Source organism: Zea mays, chromosome 4 (assembly GCF_902167145.1).
Source record: "Zea mays cultivar B73 chromosome 4, Zm-B73-REFERENCE-NAM-5.0, whole genome shotgun sequence".
Lineage (NCBI taxonomy): Eukaryota > Viridiplantae > Streptophyta > Magnoliopsida > Poales > Poaceae > Zea > Zea mays.
The window spans coordinates 203804825-203827656 of NC_050099.1; the positions used below are offsets into that span (position 1 = coordinate 203804825).

Below are 22832 nucleotides of genomic sequence, written 5' to 3' on the forward strand. Positions count from 1 at the left end.
ATTTCCTTTCATTGCACATTATTTTCATCATAAATTTGTGTGTATGCAGCTGGTAACATATTTTTTACGCAGTATACCGAATTGCATAATTATCTACACATGGTAGCATATTTAGTAGCAGTATATATCATAAAATGGTCTTTACGAGTCTAGTTGTATACTGTTGCAGCGATTCTAAATTTATGGAGGAAATAAAACATTTAAAAATAGAAACCGCCACACATATCTTTCCTAAATTTATGTGCATACAAGGGGACGTGTTTGACTCATGCATGCATTCCTTTTTTGCGCGCACAGACGTGGGCGCGGGTGGTGCAACCGAAACTGTGGTCCAGTCGATGCGCTGGGTTGAACCAGGTTGCAGGGATGATCGATCTGCGCTTCTTTTAACTATTGGAAGCTCAGTACTTCCGTTATAAATTAGTTATATCTCAAGTTCGTTTATCCTACTTGCTGTTTTAAGTACAATCTTTAATTAATTAATTAATTTGTATCAATCATTGTGTGGATGTGGCACTTGGCCCTTGAACTTGCATGTGAAAGAAACAACGGCAAGCAGCAATGGATGAATGAATTGGTGTTGGCGGTTGCATGAATAATAAACCCAACGGGGAAATTGCATATAAGACAATCTGCAGGACCAGTTGGTGGCGTGATTAGGCATGCATGGACGGATCTACGGACGGAGAGGATTTGAACGGCGGTACGGTAGTACAGTAGAGTGTAAAAGCAGATCCTCCACGCCATTTGCGTGGCGACGTATAGCAAGAGCAACAACTGCAGAGCTATCAGCTACGTGTGTTTTGTCTGAATCAGATTGGTCTGAGAGATATCCATGGCTATGAATCGAAGTGAAACTCGGTTTCAGTCTTCAGCTAACAGATGCATACGTACGTATTATCTAACAAGGTTGCTAGCTGTTTGTTTGCATGCTAACAACAAGGTAAAAAGAATTTTATTTTGGGACGTAAGAACTAAGAAGTATCTCTTTGACACGGTATGAAATGTCACGCTCCGTTTCGTACTAATATACTAACAATTAAATTCAACATCTTCGAAGTTAATCCATCATTTTTTAAGTTTTACACGCTCTAAACCTTCTCAAATCATGGACTCGAGAGTCGAGAGGGAACGACTACACTTAGATTCTGTTTGTTTGCCTCACCTGATCATGGTCATATGTCAGAAGCAGGGATTAAAGGGGAAGTTAGCTTAATTTTTTTTCCTCAATCATTACGAAGGGTTTAAGTTTCCAAACTAGTCCTTGTAGGAAAAAAACTCCCTCATATCTTACTTATGGGGAATATTGGTGGGAATATGGGTCGGATTTTTTTGGGCCAATATGGTGAAAGGAAAATGTGGCTTTAGACAATTTCTATTTGTTTTGGTGATTAAATGTTCAACACATTACTATGGACTAACATCTTTTCCTATGCATGAACACATGTAGTTGTAAAGCAAATTGAGAAATATAAGAAAAGACACTTTTGGACTTGAAAGTGGGCATACTACAAATCTATATGGTTCCAAATGAAAAAGATATGCTTCTAGCACTTAGTCAATTGTTTTAGATACTAATCATGCTTATCTAAGTGCTAGGGACCATATAGAGTCGAGCCAAAAGGAGCAAAAGAAAGTTGGCACACAAAGAAAGAACACGGGCTGGTCATCGGATGGTTCGATACCACTGACCGGACAATCTGGTGACCATCCGGTCGTACTGGCCGCTCTCGGGATAAACTGGACACCTTGCCTTTAATTCATCGGACAGTCCGCGCGGAGCACCAGACAGTCCGATGTGCAGACAGTCAACGACTATCTAACACGTCAGCTGCAGCCAACGGTCAGGTGGCTCACCGGACAGTCCGGTGCCCCCATTGGACAGTCTGGTGCCCACCTGAAACGGAAACTCGGAAAGTGACCAATCAGGATCTAGTGATTGTTCCACTGTGTTGTGTCTGATGTGCACCGGACCGCAGACAGAAGGCAACTGGGCCCTTCCAAATAGAGCTTCAATGGCTCTTAGGTCCCTTAGGGCTATAAAAGGACCCCCTATGTACATGGACCTATTACCCAGAGCACACTACAACTCCGAACCTCTGCGACCACGCTGTTGATTTGTTAGAGAGATTTGAGTGTGTTATAGAGTTGTGACTATGTCGTTTTTATTGGTGCGCTCTCTCTTTTTGCTTGTGTGCGTGTAGTTGCTGTGTTGTGCTCTTGTGTGTCTCTACTCCTCCCTTACTCCGGTTTTGACTGTAATTATTTGTGTAAGGCGTGAGACTTCAAATTATAGCGACAGGAATAGATATGCTTCTCTTTCTTCTTATAAACAGAATTGGCTTGTTATTTTTAATGGAATAAAATAAATATTCACGCTTTCTGACATAGAATCCCCTAGAAGGGTTAGGTACATAGAATATGTATGGATAGTCTTTTCCAATGCGATAAAATAAAGCGACATCGTGTGACCACCCCATGGGGACGCGCTCGTCGTCGTGCACCATCGGTGGCTTCCTCGTCGCCATGGTGGACATCGTCTGCGCGTCCGTGTCATGCCACGTTACCAAGCCTGCCACGCTCTCGTGCTTAGTACAGGGAGCGCTCGAGCCCAGGGATCATATGCCAGGCGAACGTGCGTAGGCAGTAGCACGGCGACGCGAAGCGCGCCGTGGAAACGGCGGCGTAGCGCTCGGGCGACGCGCAGCGCAGCAGGCGCACGGGGGGCCACCATCGCGGCGGTAAGCGTGGCGTGCATTTTTTTAGCCGCATGATTCGCAATACACGACGGTGCTCCCTTCATTGTGAAGAGAGATAAATCACAGATCTAATCTAGAAATTGCATACCACATTTCTTGATTCACCGAAGAGGGGAAATCAAAGAAATCAATTTCTTGATTCACCGAAGAGGGGAAATCAAAGAAATCAAAGACTATCGTAGTTCGGCTATGCCAAAGGACCTACCGGTTTAACAAAAAAAATTGATGCAGATCTAATTCTGCAGCAACGTCGAGATAAAGTGTTGAGGTAGAACGTGTTTAAAACTACGTTACTACAGATTGATAGATCTGATCCACTACATTCCCTCCCGTCAGCAGTAGAGACGCAAAGAGTTGTAGAAGTCCATTTACTTCCCAATAAACCACACACACAAAGGAACACATGAGAGACATAGATGTAGATTGGGCCTCTGGCCTCTTTATGTTTTTCTTATAAGGTGTACATGTTCTTTATATAGACAAGCGAGACCCTTCAGGGATAAATCTGGTATTTGTCCACATAACCTACTAGGGTTTCTCAACATAGACAAAAACAATGGCTAAACTTGGTGGAGCAACTTCTGCCCAAACCTCGCAAAAGTCATAGAAAAAAGATAGCAGTTATGAGTAAATACGAGAATCATCAGCGCGGTTCAGGCATCAATTGCTAGTGATCACAGATGAAGCTAAGGTGCTCTTTGGTTTAGTTTCACCTAGATAATGATTATCTGCTAAACTCTAGCTATCTTAAAACCAAACAGACCAGCTAATGAAGATAAACTTAAGCTAGAGCACAAATGCCATTATCTCATAATCTACTCAACCCCAGCTAAGGGCAGCTAATACTAGGTGAACCAAGGAGGACATCACGGACAATGCTCTCAATGGGTAAACCAAAAGAGTGAATAACTTGATCAGGTACAATGCTAAGTGGTAGAGACCGGCCCTCCTAGCGTTCACACAGCTAATCTGCTCCCAGATGGAGTATGCTTACATAGAAGCTTAAAAACTACTACAAAGTATACCAGAATTCTATATTATGCCAAACACAATAACCTTCGATACAACGTCTACTCTGGATCACACTACATGCTATAGGATATATAAGTTAAAGCTCACGGGAACGAGAAAACATGTACACATGACATTAAGTTGTTCTTGAAGCTTCAGGCAGCTGGATATTGTCCAGAAATGGTGGGTGTTCTCCAATGACGGGCAGCAAACGTGCATGCAAGTGTTAAGCCTTCAAGGGCTCTTCTTGTTATCCATATGGGTGATATCGTCCATATCCTCCAGTGAAGCTTCCCCTATTCATGTCAGGTGTGCTAGCAGATCCATAACCACCTAGCGTAGGATCATATGCCCCACCATAGGCGGTGCCACTAAAGCCAGAACTACTAGGGCCACCAAAGCTCTCTTCAGCATCACCACCAAACCCAGGATTACCACCAGGGGCACCGAAGCTCTCATCACCTCCACCGCGTCTATAGCCACTTAAGTCAGCACCAGCATAAGATCCACCAAAACCTCCTCCATATAACCCAAAGCGACCAGGATAACCAAACGAAGACGCGGCTCCATATCCCCCTCCTAATCCTGCATAGTAACGACCATATGCACCACCAAAATCACCTACCCCACCATAGCTGCTGAGCCTAGCACCAAATCCTGTATCGCTCCTATAAGGACCAAATCCACCACCCCTGTAGTTTCCATAAGCACTGGCCATTCCACCATAGTTGTCAGCTGAAGGGTGGTCTCTAGAGCCGCTATCATATGCTGACCTAGCATTTCTAACATGCACTGGTGGTGGCGGTGCATTGGAGGATTTCTTTGGTTCTGCTTTCTTGATCTCCACCTACAACAAACAAAGCAAATGACCTAAGCCCTGTCAAATAACCTATGGGGCCTTCCTATTAATTAAGCATGATGCTCCATGAAATTAGCACAACAGATGACTTGGAATAGAAGAATGCAAAACACTACTTTACATATTTTACACCATAGATCCACAATGGAGGAGACAACCATTGGTGTCATTTCTATAATGAACTTCAGACTCACCTTTGAACCAGCAAGGTCAACCATATTTCCATTTGCTAACAAATCATCTACAACTTGCTCAGAAGCAAAAACTATAAATCCAAAGCCTCGGGAACGTTTGGTTTCATGATCAAACATAATCTGGTGGTCCACCACAGTCCCATATCTTGCAAAGAAACTCTTGAATTCGTCTGATCAAGGTTAACAAACAGAACAATCATCAGGGCAAAATTGATGTAACACAAAGCTGATCCATCATATGTCATACTGATATTACCTTCTGTTAGTGTTGACGGAAGCCCACCAACAAATATCTTTTTAGTCTTGAAATCCTTAGAGCTAGATTGCACCGAACCTTTTGGTATGGTTCTCTTAATTTCAACCTGCGGAGTAAAGCAATAGGGAAGTACTACTAAGTAACTGTCAGCTGTGAAAATAGGTGATGCATTAGGTATGACACAAATGAAACTTCAGATGGATAAATAATGATTCTGAAATCACATATGCAATATCTACATTAAATAACATGAGCAACTTAACAGAGTAGTAAACCTGATCCTAAATTGAATGAGAAACACCATTGGTAGTTTGTAAATCCAGCACAGCAAGACAATAAACATGCCAATTGCTTGAACTAACAAAGCAAACAACAGATAAACATATAGTCACCAAAGCAACACAAATGTTTTTTTTTAAAATGCATTCGTAACTTGCTAACCAAAAATCTAACAATTCATATAGAAGTGATAAGCGCTAATGGACATATAAATCGAAAGCCTATCCACATTAATTTTAACAAAGCATCAACATGATACAACAATTGGTGTTGTATCCAGACTTTGTTATGTTCACACTGAAAACCTAACTTGCAGGTATCAACAAAACATCTTTAAGAACTAACGCGAAGAATTAACAAATAGAGCAATTTAACTCCTAAGTGACGATACCGACTTGCTGAGAAACAAAACTTACTTGCTTTCCATTGATAACATGATTGTCCTCTATCACTTTATCAACAACAGCAGGGTCAGAGTATGTAATGAAGCCAAAACCCCGTGGCTGAGATGTGTGCCTATCCTTCATTATCACCGAATCAACTATTTCTCCATACTGTCCAAAATGCCTCACAAATGTAGCTGTAGAAGGAAACAGCAGCACGAAATCAGTAGAACGAAAACAGAGACAATATGAGAATCTATTAATCCTGCATTTCACCAGTAGCTCCACACATCTGATTGATGAACAAATGAAATATAGAAAAAAAAAAGGAAAATGGCACAAATGCCAAAACACTAACTTCCACAGTGCTGCATCATGCCCTGCTCTATAAACTACGAGTACTCCCCATGTTTCAGTTGCCTAATTATGTAAAAACTAAAACTGGCATGTCGCTAGTTGCAACACTAGTGAGCAGATTTATTGGCAAAGATTAGGTAAAAAAAACTTATCTTCCTACCAATTAACATGTGTTTTTGTCGGAGGTTACTGATCTGCGTAGTTGGGCGTTACTCATTACAATTATTGGCAATGGAACATACTACGGGCACATGAAGATCTTAATCAGGCATATAGCTGCATATATACTAAAAGTGCCTGTAGCAACTAAAACAGATTAGTTGTCACATAACAGAAGCATAAAAAATCATTGTGCCGGTGCATTGCATACAGCTCAGCTCGCATTAGTTACAGGCCACAGCACAGACCAGAATCCATACTGAGCACAAACCACCACTGTAAATTTTCATGCAACTAACAAAATATGACGAGGCACAGTACAGCCATAGAAGTGCAGTGAAAAACAAAAGTGAATAACATACCGTCCACCACGCCCCACCCCGACCAACGCCCCGACCAGAGAGAGAGAGAGAGAGAGAGAAACTTAAGTTGTATAAACGGAATCGCGATCTCATCTTCCAATCCGCGGGAATCAGCACAAGCATCGAACGCTACGAAGCACAAAACGAAGGAACCGATCGACGTACCATCCGTGGTGTCCCGCGGGAGCCCTCCGACGAAGATCTTCCTGAAAATCCCAAAACCGAAGGCCAAGCAATAAGACCGCTTAATCGAGATCGAGAACGTAAATAAGCCAAGAGAGGGGGGGTGGGGGTGGAAGCCAGGAGTTGATACCCCGGATTGCCGCTGGCGCCTCCGCCGCCGCCGCCGCCGCCGCGCCCCCTTGACCTCGCCTCCGCCTTCCCCATCGCCTCGCTAGGGTTGCCGGTAGGGGCTTGGGAGTTGGACACCACGGATTCACTCGCAATCACGACCGCGTTGCGCTCAATGATGTGTCAATGGGCGGTGCCCCGGGCACGCTTATGTGGCCTGGCCCAATTGTAGGTGTAGGGTATTATTTACGGCCTGGCCCCGTGCACGCCTTCTGATCCAGCCTATCTCTAGTTCTCTACCCCACGGCCCACGGCCCGCGAGACGACCGCAGCGACCAGCTTGCAAATTTGTGATCCCCGCTGCTGCCGCACGGCTACGCCGCAGCTCCTTCCTTGACATCCATTCTCTTCTCTTCTTCGCGGCCTACCTTTGACACCACTGCTGTCGCGTCTTCTATCGAGAAAAGAGAAGTGAAGGGAAGAGGAATGCCAACCGCGTCTCTCTCCAGCCGGCCTCCAAAATATCAACCGCCTCGCCGCCGCTAGAACATTCCCCTATCTCGTTACCATCTCACTCACCCAACAAATTCCCTTATTATACACAAAATAATATATCCTCGTAGCAATTTATTTTTTTATTTTGCAAAAAAAAGTACATATTCTAGATTCCTCTTCTTTAGTTGCGTAAACAAGTCATGGTTTTTATTTTGTTACTAGTACGCGAGTCTTTTAGCAATATGTTAAAACAACGATCTATGTATATAGACAGTAAGCAACCTGATATTGCAGATCTATATAAGCAATATGTAGGCATTAATATATTTATGGAAACCAGTACATAATATGAATAGAATTACTTTGTGTAGTATACTGAGAAAAGCATACCTAGTTTCGATAGAATTAATTTGCAGCTTTCGACAATGGTTGTGCGCCGATGGCAAATAGGAGTGACCATGTAAAAAAGTAGTAATGAACAAATTATTGGCATACTAGGTCATTGCCCGTGCGATGCGACGGCACACAATCACAACAATAGAGAGCTATATTTTTAGAAACCGCAAGAAAACATTTGGTCTTTCGTGATCACGGCATACAAAATCAAGATGGAAATGAAAAAACAATGTGAGTTTCAACTACAAAACAAACATCAGGAATAAAGGACAGTAATTATAACACTATATACAATAGTTAACAACACACGTTTGTCGAGCGAGCGTATGCGCGGAGCTAGCACTCTTCTAGCAGGCGCATCCACTCCCCGCCTGCTGCTGCTAGTTGGATTGGTCGGTCCTCCAGCTTCGCTAAGAGCATCTCCGTTCCCGATAGGGCCACGACGATCTTGCGAAATAGCGACTGTAGCAACGCAAATGAGAAAAGAATCGATGAGATGCAGTGTGCGCAACACGGTACATCAAAGAGTCTAAGTGTCTATATCGTTGCCTAATTGGAGAATACATTATGCATCAATAAAAAATAAATAGATATAAACTTCAAGATTTTTAGTTGTTTAACTTGTATTACCTAAAGTGTGGCATTTAGATAACGTACCTCACTGTATCATTCCAGTTACCAAAAGGGTGGTGCATTAGAGTGCTCATATTTTTGTCACCCTTGCACGTTGCAAATACACTTTCTGATCCATTCATTGTAGCCATGACTTTTGATTATTGTGTCTGCTTTAAAGTGTTACTACCATATATATTATTTTATTTCTCATATTGCAAGGCACACAACAAAAGGAAGGGAATGCACCAAGTCATGGCAGATCAGTGCATGTAAACTTTTTGCGTACCTCGACACATGTCAATGCATATTGAACATCGTTGTCTGAAATCTGGTAATGGATGACGAACCTGACACTGCATGATACGAAGCACAAAACTCAATGTGGATAGCTAACCTTGGATGTGCCCATCATTAAAGATACTACTGCTGGTGTTTAGATTAAGGTTCTGACTTGCTAACTGATCATAGAGTTTCTGTAAAAATAGGGACCACGACCCTTCTTATTCTTTTAATTAAGATATAGGTTGTTCTCTTCTCTTGGTCGAGCTTAGTAGTAAAAAAATGAAGATATGGGAGTGAAAAGGAGACAATGTTAGCGGGTTTACATTATCACCAATATATTTTCAATAAATATGGTATTTATTTTTTTTATCAGCCCAAAAATATGCGATATGATTTGCCTGCCAACCAGTCAACCCAGTAGCTTGCAATATTTAAAACTCTGTTTGTTGTAAAATTTGGGACTGTGTTTGCCAATGGAGTTTGGTATTCACTCAAAGTTATGTTTTTTTACGGTGACACTCAAAATTAGGTTATGTGTAGGTTTTTAATGTTAACTTGTTTGGAGAGAATCTATATGGTTTTCTTGCAAATCGACAGTTCTTTCCCCAAATTTTGGTCAAAAGAAACCACATCACCGATAGAATTCAGATCCCATTTATCGGTCACCTCCAATGAATGTTTTCTATAATTAAGAAAGGAGACCGAAGATGGGCCATATATGCTTAAATTTGTGGTCTGGGCAAGCGCTTGCCCAGTGATCAGTACTCCCGCAAACAAAGCAACCAGCTCATTTGTTCTTCTTTTTATTATTATGTGACACATTGGAGTTCTTCTTTTGTACCATATTGGCTCTAGAAGTCTCAACTCCTTTTCCACGAGTGTATTTTGCTCTCACCCTCTCCTCAACATCAAGAGAACCAATAAATTTAGCCACGCTAAACACTTGTCTCTTATGTTTTAGAGTGGTAGCAAAATCCATCCAAGAAGGTGGCAGCTTAGTGATAATATTGTCGGCCACGAACTTGTCAGGAAAGACACATGGGAATTGTTCGAGTTCCTTAGCCGGTGCCTGTATTTCATGAGCCTGTTCAACTACAAGACGGTTTTCCACCATCTTGTAGTCAAACAAATGTTCCATGATGTACAGCTCGCTACCAACATTAGAAACAACGAACTTCTCATTTAATGCATCCCATAACTCTTTTTGGCAAGAGCGCCAATCACGGTGCCTCAAAACAGGTTATCGGCAACGTCGATCCTCTTCAGGAGTGAACTGTTCGGGTTCCCCTGTGTGGCGTGATAGCAATTCATTGCAGTCAACCACAGTATCATCTTACTACACCATCTTTTGTAAAACATCTCATCAAAAGGTTCACTTGGTTTTAACGCAGCAGCAAAACCACTAACAGAAAAAATGCTTAATATCAGGTTTTTGGATTGTTAGAGAAATAGGCATTTTCAGTTTTAATTTAATCCAGAAAACCAGAGTGATGTATGTGATGACATGTATATGCATGTGTGTATCAATACTCACATAAGCAGTAAAAACAACAGTAAAATATGCACAAATACGAAGTGTACCCTGCAGAGGGACCGATGCTCAAGGCATCAGTGGCTCCATTCACACGAGACATCTCGTGTGTATGTTCGGTGTAGTCGTGCGCAGTCGATGCAGGCAGATGTATGCAGTGTTGTCCCATGAATGGCGTCGACGACAAAGAACTGGATCAGTGTTGGTTGAGCGGACGGAGCGAGCAGTCGCGAGTACGCTCCCCAAAAACCTGATCGCCCGCACACCCGTGCAAGTGTATCTCTGTGGACGATGATTTCGGAGGCCTGCTCTCCCACTCTCTCTGTGCTCGCAGAAGGTGGGATGGGAATGGGCGTGCAACTCGTCTGAGAATATGTTCTCGTGTAACCAGAAGAGCCTCACCTCCTCCGTATTTGTACACGTGCAGAGGGAGGCGAACGGACAGTAACGGTCACCATCAGATCTACCAGCCAGAAAATGACGCCATCAGCTGACAGCCATTACAGCCCATCTGTTACTAGCCATAACACAGGAAACGACGATTAACGGACGACGGTAGTGGACAGTCATCACTTTAGGCAAAATATGTAACCGTTAGAAAGGAATATTCGGATCTAGGTCCGATCTACCATGGCCATGGCCCGGCCCAACCGGCTGCGCGCGCGTGTGGCAGTCCTTCATCATTTTCTCAACTTCTCAATAGATGCACTAATGATCCATCTATTTAATTTGATTGATTTGTCCCTTGAACTTCTGGTATGATACTAAGATATTAATACACCGTAGCATTAAAGTGAGCATTTAACATTAACTATTATTGAATATTAATTTGGGCCAGACCCATATTAATCCAACATTGGATTTGTTTTTCCCTTCAATTAGCAGATTTTGTGCAAAGAAAATCGAAGGTGTCTATCTTGTCTACCAATGTGGAAAATAGTAGCTTGCATTGAAAACATACCTATTTTGGATAGAAGTTGTAGGTTGTCCAAGTCAGCTTCAGTTAGACATTGTGTGAAAAAAACGAAGTTGTATATCTTGTCTATAATCTTTCAATGTGGAAAAATAGCAGGTTGCATTGAAGGAGTATAACGTTTGAAGTGTACATGTATTTTGTTGCATGCTACATTTGATTTTGTTTGTAGAAAGCAAAGTATACTAAGTAGGTCATGCAGCTAATGTTACTATACGTAACCAAGTAGCGTGATACAATGTAAATGACCATTTATATCTTGGAATCGTGCTGTCATGGCTTGCATAGTCAAATAGACAACATGTTCGCAATTGCAGACTAATACGTACACTCAAACATTGTTTATATGAATAAATATTTAAATTGACAACTGGTGTCTTTTTTATACTTAAACTGTATACTAGGTGAGTGCCCATGCGTTGCGACGGAAGTAAAAAATTTGTATGAAACATATAAACGAAACGACAAATATCACTATGATATGTAAAATTTCGTGTGGTAAACATTATCAATATCACACATTATTTCTAAAGAGTTAATTTAGATTTTTGTAATGACGGACAAATGTGTCGACAACCATACACTAATCTAATCCTTTTTAGCGATATCGATAAGTCGCTGTTGTATGTTGCAGGGATGACATATCGACACAAATTATCCTCATAACTTAACAGATCAATCACAAAGTTCCTTCGAATAATCTTTGCATCCTACACACAAAGACAACAGAGAACAAAACGTCAAATTTGTATTATGTAACCGGAATGTATGTTTGAACATGAAGCGAGCGTACTACACTCACCCTAATAAAGTCCATTCGTTTGTCATTCCCTCATATGGTCATAACTTGTAGAACGAGGTAGCTGGTATTAAGCCTATAGATGAATGTTTGGCCAACTAAGTTATATACGATGATTATCATAGAAAAATTTAAACTGCTGAGAAGGTGGTACGAAGAAAATACCCTCTTAAGTCAATTGGAACACCATTCCGAATTGTATGTTCCCACTTAAAAATATCCTTCGCCCATACATAACGTTTCTTGTTGTAGGCAATCTTATATTTCTTTGAGGCCATGATAATCGCTTCTGTGAACCTCTTATATGACATGTGCTTATACCTATCTGTCTGCTTTGCATATGTCATTTCTATTTCTTTGAGCGTCCGAGAAGCAACTTGGAGGTCTGGCCACCTGTGGTCTTTTAACTCCTTAAGTTGAGATATCATATCAATTTGTCTTTGGAGTCCTTTAATCTTTATATATTGTAAAACAAAATCAGAGATTGGGATAAGTTAATAGTGAATTAGTAATTAGCTTGTGCATACTCACAGAGTCAGTGAGGTCTTTGCGGTCTTGTGAAGTACCTAGTGAATCGAGCACTTGTATCTCCATATTTCTTGCATTGATCACGGCAAGATACCAGTGCGTCTCTTGGATGTTTATCGGAATAAACACCTAAAAAACAATTATAAATACTACATAACAATAAAATACATGTAAACACTAACTGTTTTGTTTAGATTGCAAACTCAAATGTAACATGTCATGATCTAGGTAAAGTAAAACCCTTCGTTCAGCGCTACATATTTGTGCCATGTCTTTAATTGGATATAGCTCCTTTATTTTAATTTCAACATCACCATCTCGCTTCAGGAAATTGAACTGGAAAGCATTTTCTATGTGGACACGACCTCCAGATCGGCACTTTAGATGCTTTTGAGTTTTTATTAAATTTATGTAACAGTCTATAACCTACAAGTGTGTAAGTTGTGATTAAAAATACCAGGGTGAGTAAAAAAACTTATACATAACAAGGTCGCTAAATTTAAAACTAAGCATGGATTACCTCGTCACCTAGATATGCATTCGGCTGAAATAAACATTCCATCGACTTCCTTTCAACAAAGGCATCATCAATAAGCACGACTTCTACCCTTGGTTCACAAGGAATTTCCTTAATAAAATCGATGAGGGCAAGATCACCCTGCGTGCAAATATAGTCTAGAGCAAACAATCGTGAGATAAAACTAAAATTAGTTATCATAAAAAATACAAATTGATCCATACAGAACTACGAAAATTATAATACCTTCCGGAACTATTGCGGTTGCCACCAATTTTTTTGACATGTTATGACATAAGCCTACAAATAGAGATTCCATTCTCGCGAGACAAAAGTCTACATTCATAAGGTAACTATTGCGGTTGCCACCGATTTTTTTGGCATGTTATGACACAAGCCTACAAATAGAGATTTCATTCTCGTGGGACAAAAGTCTACATTCATAAGGTAAGATAGGTTAGTGTCCATGCAGTGCCATGTTAGTGAAAAAATGACGATTTAAAAGAGTAAGCCAACATGCATAAAAAATTGTTAGATGCATAATAAATTAGTAAAATAAATCATGGAGCCATCTCTGAACTAACAGTGGACAAATAACAAAATGACACATGATTGCTTCAATCTTTACGAGAACATATAACTTATGTACAAACGTGTGCTATTGTTATGAGAAAATGTTTCGTAATCCATTTGTGATCCTAGTCATACATAAATTTTGTTATTTTAATCTAACCATTTCACCAATAACCATCAGTTACATGCAGACTTCTATATGTGATAGTACAATGTCTATGTGTTGCTACGGTTTTTATATATTACGAGAGGTGCAAGTTAGGTCTAGAGTATCCATAATCCATTCTCACAAGAGGTGCAGCTTAGATTTCAATATGAGATACAACAAAATCCTTTTCCCTTGTAACACACTTAAACTTATTGTCTATTTTAGCCCATACATAATGTCATCACAGCCTAGCAAATAATTCAGCATGTCGTATGATTTGACAGACAAAGGTCTCAAGGACCATCCTCCGTTCAAATGCAGGGACCCAATCGTCTTGATGCGTTGTGATGTTCAGTCTTTGCTCCACACGGAGTCCCTGCACATTTGAAGCACAAAGCTATTTCTAAAGTATTTGAAGCTTTTAAATTATAGAACAATAGATATGAAATTCAAATTCAGCTACAACTTTGGGATTCAATGCATCTAAGAGAATATTTTTAATGTTTTTTAAATATAGTAGCATGAGCTGCATAAATCATAAAAAAGCATTCCCTAGAGGAAACCAACATCAACACCTACTACTTCATAGGAGAAATTTGCGATTATAGCACTCCCGACCTTGCACTTTGTTGTTTCAGCACTTCGAACATTTTTGTCGCCAAAATGGCATTCCCAACATTTGCTCGTTGTTGAAACAACACTCCCGCTTGTCTAAGGGGGTGTTTTGTTTCTAGGGACTAATTTTTAATCCCTTCATTTTATTGCATTTTAGTATCTAAATTGTTAGATACAGAAATTAAAACTCTATTTTAGTTTCCGTATTTGGTATTTTAGGTATTAAAATTGAATAAAATGAAGGAACTAAAAATTAGTCGTTAGAAATCAAACACCCATTAAGTGGTTTAGACGTCGTTTAACTTCAGGTGCGACTTTGAAGGATGAAAATGCCCTTCCCTCTCCCTCTTCGTTCTCGCAAACGCGGTTGTTCTGTCTCTGCTCCATTTGTCCCAGTCAACTCCCGTCGCCGCCGAACCCTAAACTCTACGTGATACAGCAGCAGTTTTGTTGCATTAATATATGGAGAGAAAATTTTGGACAACAAACCATAATTTTGGACAGGAAATAGTTCTAAAATTTTCGGACAGCAAACTGCAAATTTTGGACAGGAACCGAAACCTCACATATATGTGGCAGTTTTGCTGAACTTCTGGCAAGTTTTACAGCTGCAATTCAAACAATAGCCTTACCCATTTGCTTCAAGAATATTTTCCACTTACTAAATAAGTGTTGCTGCTAGAATGGCCGAGTGCTTTTGCTGCTGGATTTTGTCCAAACATGCACCCTTTCTTTTCCCTCAATTAAGAGCTGCTGGAAAGGCCCCTGTTAAGAAACAGTCTGCTAGGAACTGCAACTGGGCCTTCCAATGTAGATACATTAAACATACAACTTGGTCTTCCATGAGGGACTTCTCTGCTTCGATTTCTTCAATAGTGGCATGCGTCAAAACTGCTCTGATCACAAGCTAATGAATAATAATTTGATGACCCAGAACATGGGGAAAATGCATCTATGTGTAATCACTCGCCTCTTGTACAAGCGTCCAAGAACCAGAGGCCTGCCAGTGAAGTCGAAGTCCACTGGTCCAGCTTGAACTCTCGCAAATTTTGTGGAGTAAATCACTACGGACTGCTTTTGTAAACAGCCACAGCCTGTAAAGTTGGACATTTGTTGTCAAGAATTTGCCACATTATTTATTTTTCACGGCAATCACTGTTCAATTATATATGATATTCAGAGACAATGAACAAAATACTAATTAGATTATGCAGTATAGATATATACGTTGTTGTATGAAACAAATGCGGAAGAAAAAACATAACACCATCGCCTTGCCAAAACTCATAGACAAGTCTCTTAGGTGAGAATCGAATAGCAAGCATCCTAACCACCTAGACAATATATAAAAAGATGCTCTCTTTCAAAGCATTGTGAAACCCATTGTGTCAAAGTAACCAATTTATCGTCCATCATCTTCTACTCAAACTGCACATTACTCAAGACTATATAAGATTGAACATGCATTCTTGTATGCATAGGTTTCGATTGTAAAAATATATTTAGTACAAAATGAACATGAATATCAGTAGTAACTTCTCTAGTTCAAACATGGGCCTAATAATTCATTAAATTCTGCCCCCACCGAGCTACCACTAAAATCTATAAGTGTATTGAAATCAAACTGCAAAACTATTATTCTACCATTATCGTTCTATACTTCAATGGCGAATTAAGCATAAGGCATACCACTGCACCATCAACCTTAAAAATAATAGTTTCTACGGGAGCGGACCGGAAGCTCCTATGCATCAATTACCTTCACGTGGTGAACTCCATGGACTTGTACTTCTCATTCGTTGGAATACTTGTTTTTCAGTTTATCCTCCCGCCGTGAATTATAAAAACATTTGTTGATCCAAAAACACTTTTGGAGTGCATTTTTGTACAGAAACCTACAGATCGGAACTTTTGGAGTGAAGAAATTGCAAATTAAACAATCTAATTAAAAAAATTAAACCATATTGACATTCTGTTTCGTGTGTTAGTAGATTTTCCCTAACCTGATCCACTTGCACCAAGCAAAATGGTTGATATTGTGGATCCACACAAAAGGACAGAGATATCAGGAGTATCATGGATGTTTGTAAGAAATTAATAACCTTGTTGTGCATGTTTTCCCGTGGCAATATGTTGGAGCTATTGCTAGATCTCTCTAACTAATGATTAAGCCCACCGTGAGAAGCAAACAGAATCCTAACTCGAGAAATCCCTACAGTTAGAGAAAGCAAGCAAGAGGGGATGCAAGAGGTTGAGTAAGGCTAACCAAGGTACGTGCAGTTGCAGAGGAGCCGCAACACCTCCCAGTTAGCTGGTGGCGTTGTCGTCGCAGGGAAGACATAGTATCAATACATCACGGAATTCATTGAAGAAAAAATATTTATTGTCAAATTATATACCATTTTCCTTGATTACTGGAATGTTTAGCTCCTTCTCTTCATCTTCAGAATCAAGATCCATTATGTAAGAGGCAAGAAGCAAAAATGAGGTCAAGGAAACAAAATACTCCACAAAGAAATTGTTTAGATCAGTCTTACATGAAATAAAACTAATAAAAAATCAATGTTAAAAAGGATATTCATCTTCCTCAACCTTGTAACCAAAGAAAAATACACGGGTAGTTTTCGATGTGTGTGACAACTCACACTCTTTATTGAAAACCAAATCAATTTCTATCTAGGGGTATTTTTCAATAGAGAGGGTTCCAATAGCAAGCTTCTGGTCATCAACTTTGACATGGCACTTTCACTTTTCTTTGATTCCCCAAGTGCAGCCTACAGGATTAAATCCAAGTAAGTATACAGAGCTCCGTTCTCAAATATTTGTCACCCGCTAGTTCATTTTTAAACTAAACCGCAGCAAATAAAAAAGAACGGAGGGAGTATCAGGTATGGATGCAGGAACATAATAAATGATGTCCAAAACTCAACATGATCAGAGCACTGCCGAAAACAGCTATTGCAAAACGTTTTCATAGCTGCACCTGGCAGCTGACACATACAACAGACAGAATCGTATAGACTGACAACTCCGATAACCGTTGCATCTCATCTCATCTCATGTGCTTATTCATTGCCAAAATTATAATGATGATATTGCTTTATTCGCTGGATGTTGGATGATAAATCATGTAACATTATTAGGAAATAACAGAGGTATGACTGATTTTCCATGGGCCATGAAAAACATCATTTGAACCACTACAATGGACTGGCCGTTGTAATTTTTTGGTTCATGACTTCCCGTTTCTATTTTCCTTTTGCTTATAAAAAATGTAATAATACAAGTATGGACTTAAATGTCGGGTTGTTTTTGTTCTGAAGTATCTGAAATTTGCGGCTGCCAGCTAGGTCCACAGATAGTGTCATATGTACTTATGGGTTCTGATTGTAGTTTTTTGGTAACAGTGGTATGCTTATATAATTCAGACTTTGTGTAATATTGGTGAGTTCTTAGGAACATTATAGTAAACCAGTAGCAAAAGAAGGTTTATTCATTTCTTTATGCTGAAGAAAATTATGAGCATTGCTAGGTACCACAATGTCCTATTCATAATTTTGTAAGCAAAAGGACTAATTTTGTGTTGCGCCTAAGGTACTTAACCCAATCGACTGGACTTGGTGAAGTATCCTCACGTCTAGTTTGGGTTGACTCAATTACCCTCTTTGCAAAAGAGGGCAAACAGAATGATGCCGTGTGGATCTAAAAAAAATATAAATAGAATAGAATCAGGAAACATCTTGAGTTCTAATGCAAAGGAGTGAAATCAGCAAAAATACACACCTCTGAGTTGTAGAACTTAAGGGGTCCTTTTGATTTCGTAGAATGTTCATCCTCCTCGATGTTGAAAATAGGGTGCTGGAAATCCGTTCATCCTCCTCCGAGAAGAAGAAATATACTGCAAACTGTATAGTGTAGAGGGCAGCTGTAGCCTCCAATGGAGCTGAGGGGGAAGGGGAGGGGGCCGCTGTAGTTAGCCTAAGCTGCTAAGGCCGATTAAGATCCGTTGCCCGTGGAGAAACTGAAGCTCACTTGAAGGGGCCTCTTGGAGTGTATCCATGGTGTTGATGGCGGAGCCCGTAGGAGCTCTGCACCTCGCCGTCGCTGCCCTTAACCTCCTCGCTGTCCCACTCCCACTACACCACCGTCGCTGGGTATCACTGTCCAGCCCACTGAAGATGAGCGCGGTGTGGAAAATCAATAGTCAGAGAAGAGACTGAGTTAGCCATCTCTATGTATTGATAGAAGTCAGAAAAGCAACAGGCATATTGTGCATTCAATGATTCTACCAAAAAGTGGATTTCTCTAATTTGTCATCATTTTAATCTATGCTCATGAAGACAACGTTCCAAATTTTGGTCAGATACTCACATCCATCTCTTGAAAAGCTAGTCAAAACAACAATATGGAGTTTCCCATGCAAGCATGATATCAAACATCAAGCGGCGAAGATTCTTATCGGCCAAATAATCTGGACATGCTGTAACTTTATGAAGAGCTTTATGGCAGCAATACTTTAAAAGGTATCTTGCATATGTATTAGCCTCATAACAATTGTGTGGAAAATCAATATCAAAGCTCCATGCTGAAATTTAGTGTGAACTTGGCAACTTTAAAAAATGAATTCAGATTAAGTTGATCTAATTGTACCCACTTTATGCACTTTGCCACCTCCGCTCACAACATGCCCAAACTTAATGCTTTCACTAATTGGTAGGAAGAATAAGCCTTGGCACAGGACAAATATACCAATTAAATGCTCAGGCTAGCAAAATGTTGAGATTGATCTATATTTTTCAGCAATAGCTCAATGGGTTTCTCTGTACTTTAATTCTATACTTCTAGTACCAATCGCGTTTGGGGACAACACCAATCTGCTGTGTTGAGGCATAGTTCTAATGCGACGTGGTAAACACACTAATCACGATCACAAAAAGCATTCATGCTTATTCTTTGAATAATAAGTGGATAGCTCACATCTAACTTCTATAGACAACCGCTAGCAGAGTATATTCGCGTCAGATGAAGACACTACCTTGAGCAGTGGGAGACTATGAAGTTGGCGATGGAGGAAAGCTGCAGGATACTCCCGTCGTCACTGCCCTTGTCGTCGATGACCACGGTGGCAGAGGGCGAGGCGAGGAAGGCGACTGCCACCACCGCTCGGATCTGGGCAAGTTGGGCTAGGAAGGTGCGGATTAACTTGAGAAAATTGAGCAACTCAAAAGAAAACATGTGAAGTGTTTTTGATGAAATAAAACATGAAGACGCCCCTGCCATCTAGCCCTGTTATGTGTCCTTGTTCTCCTTGTAAAAAGGTGAAACCTGATAATATTGCTTATTATTACCAATCCGATCAAAGTCATTGATTGTGAGTTTTTTAGACCAAAACATTATTAAGCTCTCGGTCAATCATAGGAGTTTATCATGCTAAAGAAAGACAGAGTAAAATTCTAGCATAAAGAAATATTATAGGAATCCATAATCCTAATCCAAACTGTATATTTAATATACCTAGAGGTTTATAGTGTTGGTTTGGTCCGACTTCTCTGCTAGAAAATGAATGAAAATTACCAACAGTGCACAAACAAAGTAGTTTATCCACATAAATATATTCCATTTTATAAACTACAATACATCATGCTATTCCTTCGGTCGGGGGAAACTGACCAAGGAGAATAGGCAAACCAACATAAATCTACTGAACCAACATAAATCTGACATCACCTTGGCGCCTCAGGATCAGATCACATCCAATCAATGGTTTTGCTCCTCTTTGGGTCTTCTTATACATGTTATTCTCAAGATTTTCTTTTGAAAGGAGGGAATCCAGAACTGCTACTTCAACAAGATTGTAAGGCGCCATCAAAACACTGGCATAATATCCACATGGGTGAGGGATAGATAGACATGGAAAAAGAACATGATACCTAGCAGCTCGTATGTTTGGGCTAACAGATGTAGATGTAGAGGAAAAGGCAGTGCTCTGCTCATCCCTGTGTGCCCAGCTCTTGCTGTTGTGCGCCACGAACATCGTCCTGAGCCCATGCATCATGGCCACCATCCTAGAGGCCTGCCGTCGAGAGCTCCTAGACGCGCTGAGCAACGCACCGCCGCTGAGCCAGTTTTTGTCCATGCCCACCCTCCCCGCCCCCTCAGCGTGTTGGCGGCCACGAATCGATGGCAGAGGATCTGGAGGTCGACTGCGGTACGGGGGCCGCGATTGAGATCGAGAGCGGGGGGAGAAGAAATAGGGGCAGTGGGGAGTTCAGGCAGGCGAAATCGGTGGTGTGCACGCAGGCATCTGGGTGGCGGGGTCAGGACCTCCTGGCAGGACAGATCGGCGGTGATATCGTGCGGGAGGGTGTAGGGGGCGCGGAACTCCAGCCACGGCGTGCGGCAATCTCAGGGGCGGGGGCGGGGGCGGGGGCGTGGGGAGGGGCGGTCGCGGAGGGGTGGTGAAGGGCGCGCGGATGGGGCGAGGGCAGGAGGGGGCACGGTAGTGTGGACGCTGACGTTACTAACTTAATAGAGTAGTATAGATAATATGAGGTTCTACCTTAATATTTAAAACATTTCGTGCTTCACACCTGCAATGGGGAATAAATATTTAAATTGACATGATTTTTATTTTCATTATGTTCATTGAAAATATTATAAATGTTTGACTACAAATAGGCTTACTAAAATATATATTTGTCGTAATTATTCTAACAATATTTATTTGGTATATATATACACACATATGTATGTATGTATGTATGTATATGCTTATGTACGCTAATAGATTTATATATTATAAATGTTTGACTACAAATAGACTATTTTATCATAGGCCTTTTACAAGTCGATAAAAATCATGTGCAAGTCCTTCTTCTGCTCCTTATATCGCTCCATGACCTCCCTTATTAAGAAAATTGCTTTCATGGTTGACCTTTCAGACATGATATGCGTCATTTCTCTCAGGCGATGCTCAATAACTCTCTCTCTCTCATATCTTCATAGTGTGGTTCATGAGCTTAATCCCTCGATAGTTGGTACAACTTTGAATATCTCCTTTTTCTTGAAGATTGGTACTAATGTACTTCTCCTACACTCATCGAACATCTTGTTTGATCGAAAAATATGGTTGAACAACTTGGTTAGCCAAACGATAGCAATATCCCCAAGGAATTTCCACACCTCTATTGGAATACCATCTGGGCCCATCGTCTTGCCCCATTTCATCCTCCTTAAGGCTTCTTTGACCTCTAATTCTTGGATCATGCGTACAAAGCATCTATTTAAATTATCAAAGGAGTCATCCAATTGGATGTTCATAGTCTCATTCTCACCATTGAAAAGATTGTCAAAATACCTCTGCCAGCTCTGTTTGATGTCTTGTCTTTTCACCAAGAGTTGATCCATCTCATCCTTAATGCATTTAACTTGGTTGAGGTCCCTCGTCTTCATTTCCTCAATTTTAGCTATCTCATAGACATCATTCTCCCCTTCCTTTGTACTTAGTCTTCGATAAAGATTATCATAGGCTCAACCCTTTGCCTCACTCACATCTCGCTTTGCGGTCTTCTTTGCCACCTTATATCTCTCTATGTTGACCGCGCTCCTGTCATAGAACAAGCTCCTGTAACATTCTTTCGTCTCCTTATTGCCTTTTGAACATCCTCGGTCCACCACCAAGTATCCTTAGGTTCACCGCTGCTCCCTTTGGTCACTCCAAACACCTCTGACGCCACCTTCATAATATAAGTTGCCATCTTCACCCACATGTTGTTTGCATCTTCTTCTTCAGACCAAGCGCCCTCCACAAAAACTCTTTCCCTAAAAACTTCGAATGTCTTCCCTTTGAGTTTTCACCACTTTGTCTTCGCAATTTTGGCTTATTTATCCTTATGGGTACTGATCCGAAAACGGAAGTCAGTCACCACAAGATTATGTTGGGGCACAACATTCTCTCCAGGTATCACCTTACAATCCAAACAAGCTTGTTTATCTTCTCTTCTTGTGAGCACGAAGTCGATCTGGCTCGAACGATTGCCACCGCTAAAATTCACCAAATGAGAATCTCTCATTCTGAAGAAAGTGTTGGCTATCACTAGGTTGAAGGCTACAACAAAGTCCAAAATATCCTTTCCTTCTTGATTCCTACTACCATACCCGAAACCTCCACGAGCCAGCTCATAACCTGCATTTGTTGAACCTAAATGACCATTGAAATCTCCTCCTATGAAAAGCTTCTTATTGGTGGGTACTGCTCTTACCATGCCATCTAAATCTTACCAGAACTTCCTCTTCTCGCTCTCACTGAGACCAACCCGAGCGGCATATGCACTTATATGTATGTATATGCTTATGAACACTAATAGATTTATATATTATAAATGTTTGACTACAAATAGACTAATAGATTTATTTATTTTGATGCGGCGTGTATGAAAATGAAGAATTCA

The 22832-nt window shown here is 40.7% G+C and overlaps 1 protein-coding gene and 1 long non-coding RNA gene across 4 annotated transcripts; both read right to left on the reverse strand.

Annotated features, from left to right (window-relative positions):
* Positions 1-3626: 3626 nt before the first annotated feature.
* LOC100217268 (uncharacterized) lies at positions 3627-7059 on the reverse strand. The gene is made up of 6 exons (NM_001143620.1): positions 6933-7059; positions 6785-6825; positions 5775-5938; positions 5080-5185; positions 4824-4993; positions 3627-4617 (listed from the first exon to the last, which is right to left on the reverse strand). The coding sequence occupies exons 1-6, from the start codon at positions 7004-7006 to the stop codon at positions 4021-4023; spliced, it is 1152 nt and encodes a 383-aa protein (NP_001137092.1). The 5' UTR covers positions 7007-7059; the 3' UTR covers positions 3627-4020.
* Positions 7060-16191: 9132 nt separating this feature from the next.
* On the reverse strand, positions 16192-18341 carry LOC103654465 (uncharacterized). 3 transcript variants are annotated; one of them, XR_002268867.2, is made up of 5 exons: positions 18166-18341; positions 17028-17156; positions 16782-16823; positions 16649-16693; positions 16192-16290 (listed from the first exon to the last, which is right to left on the reverse strand). It is a non-coding gene; the product is annotated as an uncharacterized lncRNA (long non-coding RNA). The 3 variants fall into 3 exon arrangements; XR_002268866.1 differs by having other exon boundaries at positions 16195-16290; positions 16386-16693; XR_002268865.1 differs by having other exon boundaries at positions 16199-16277.
* Between the last annotated feature and the right edge of the window lie 4491 nt (positions 18342-22832).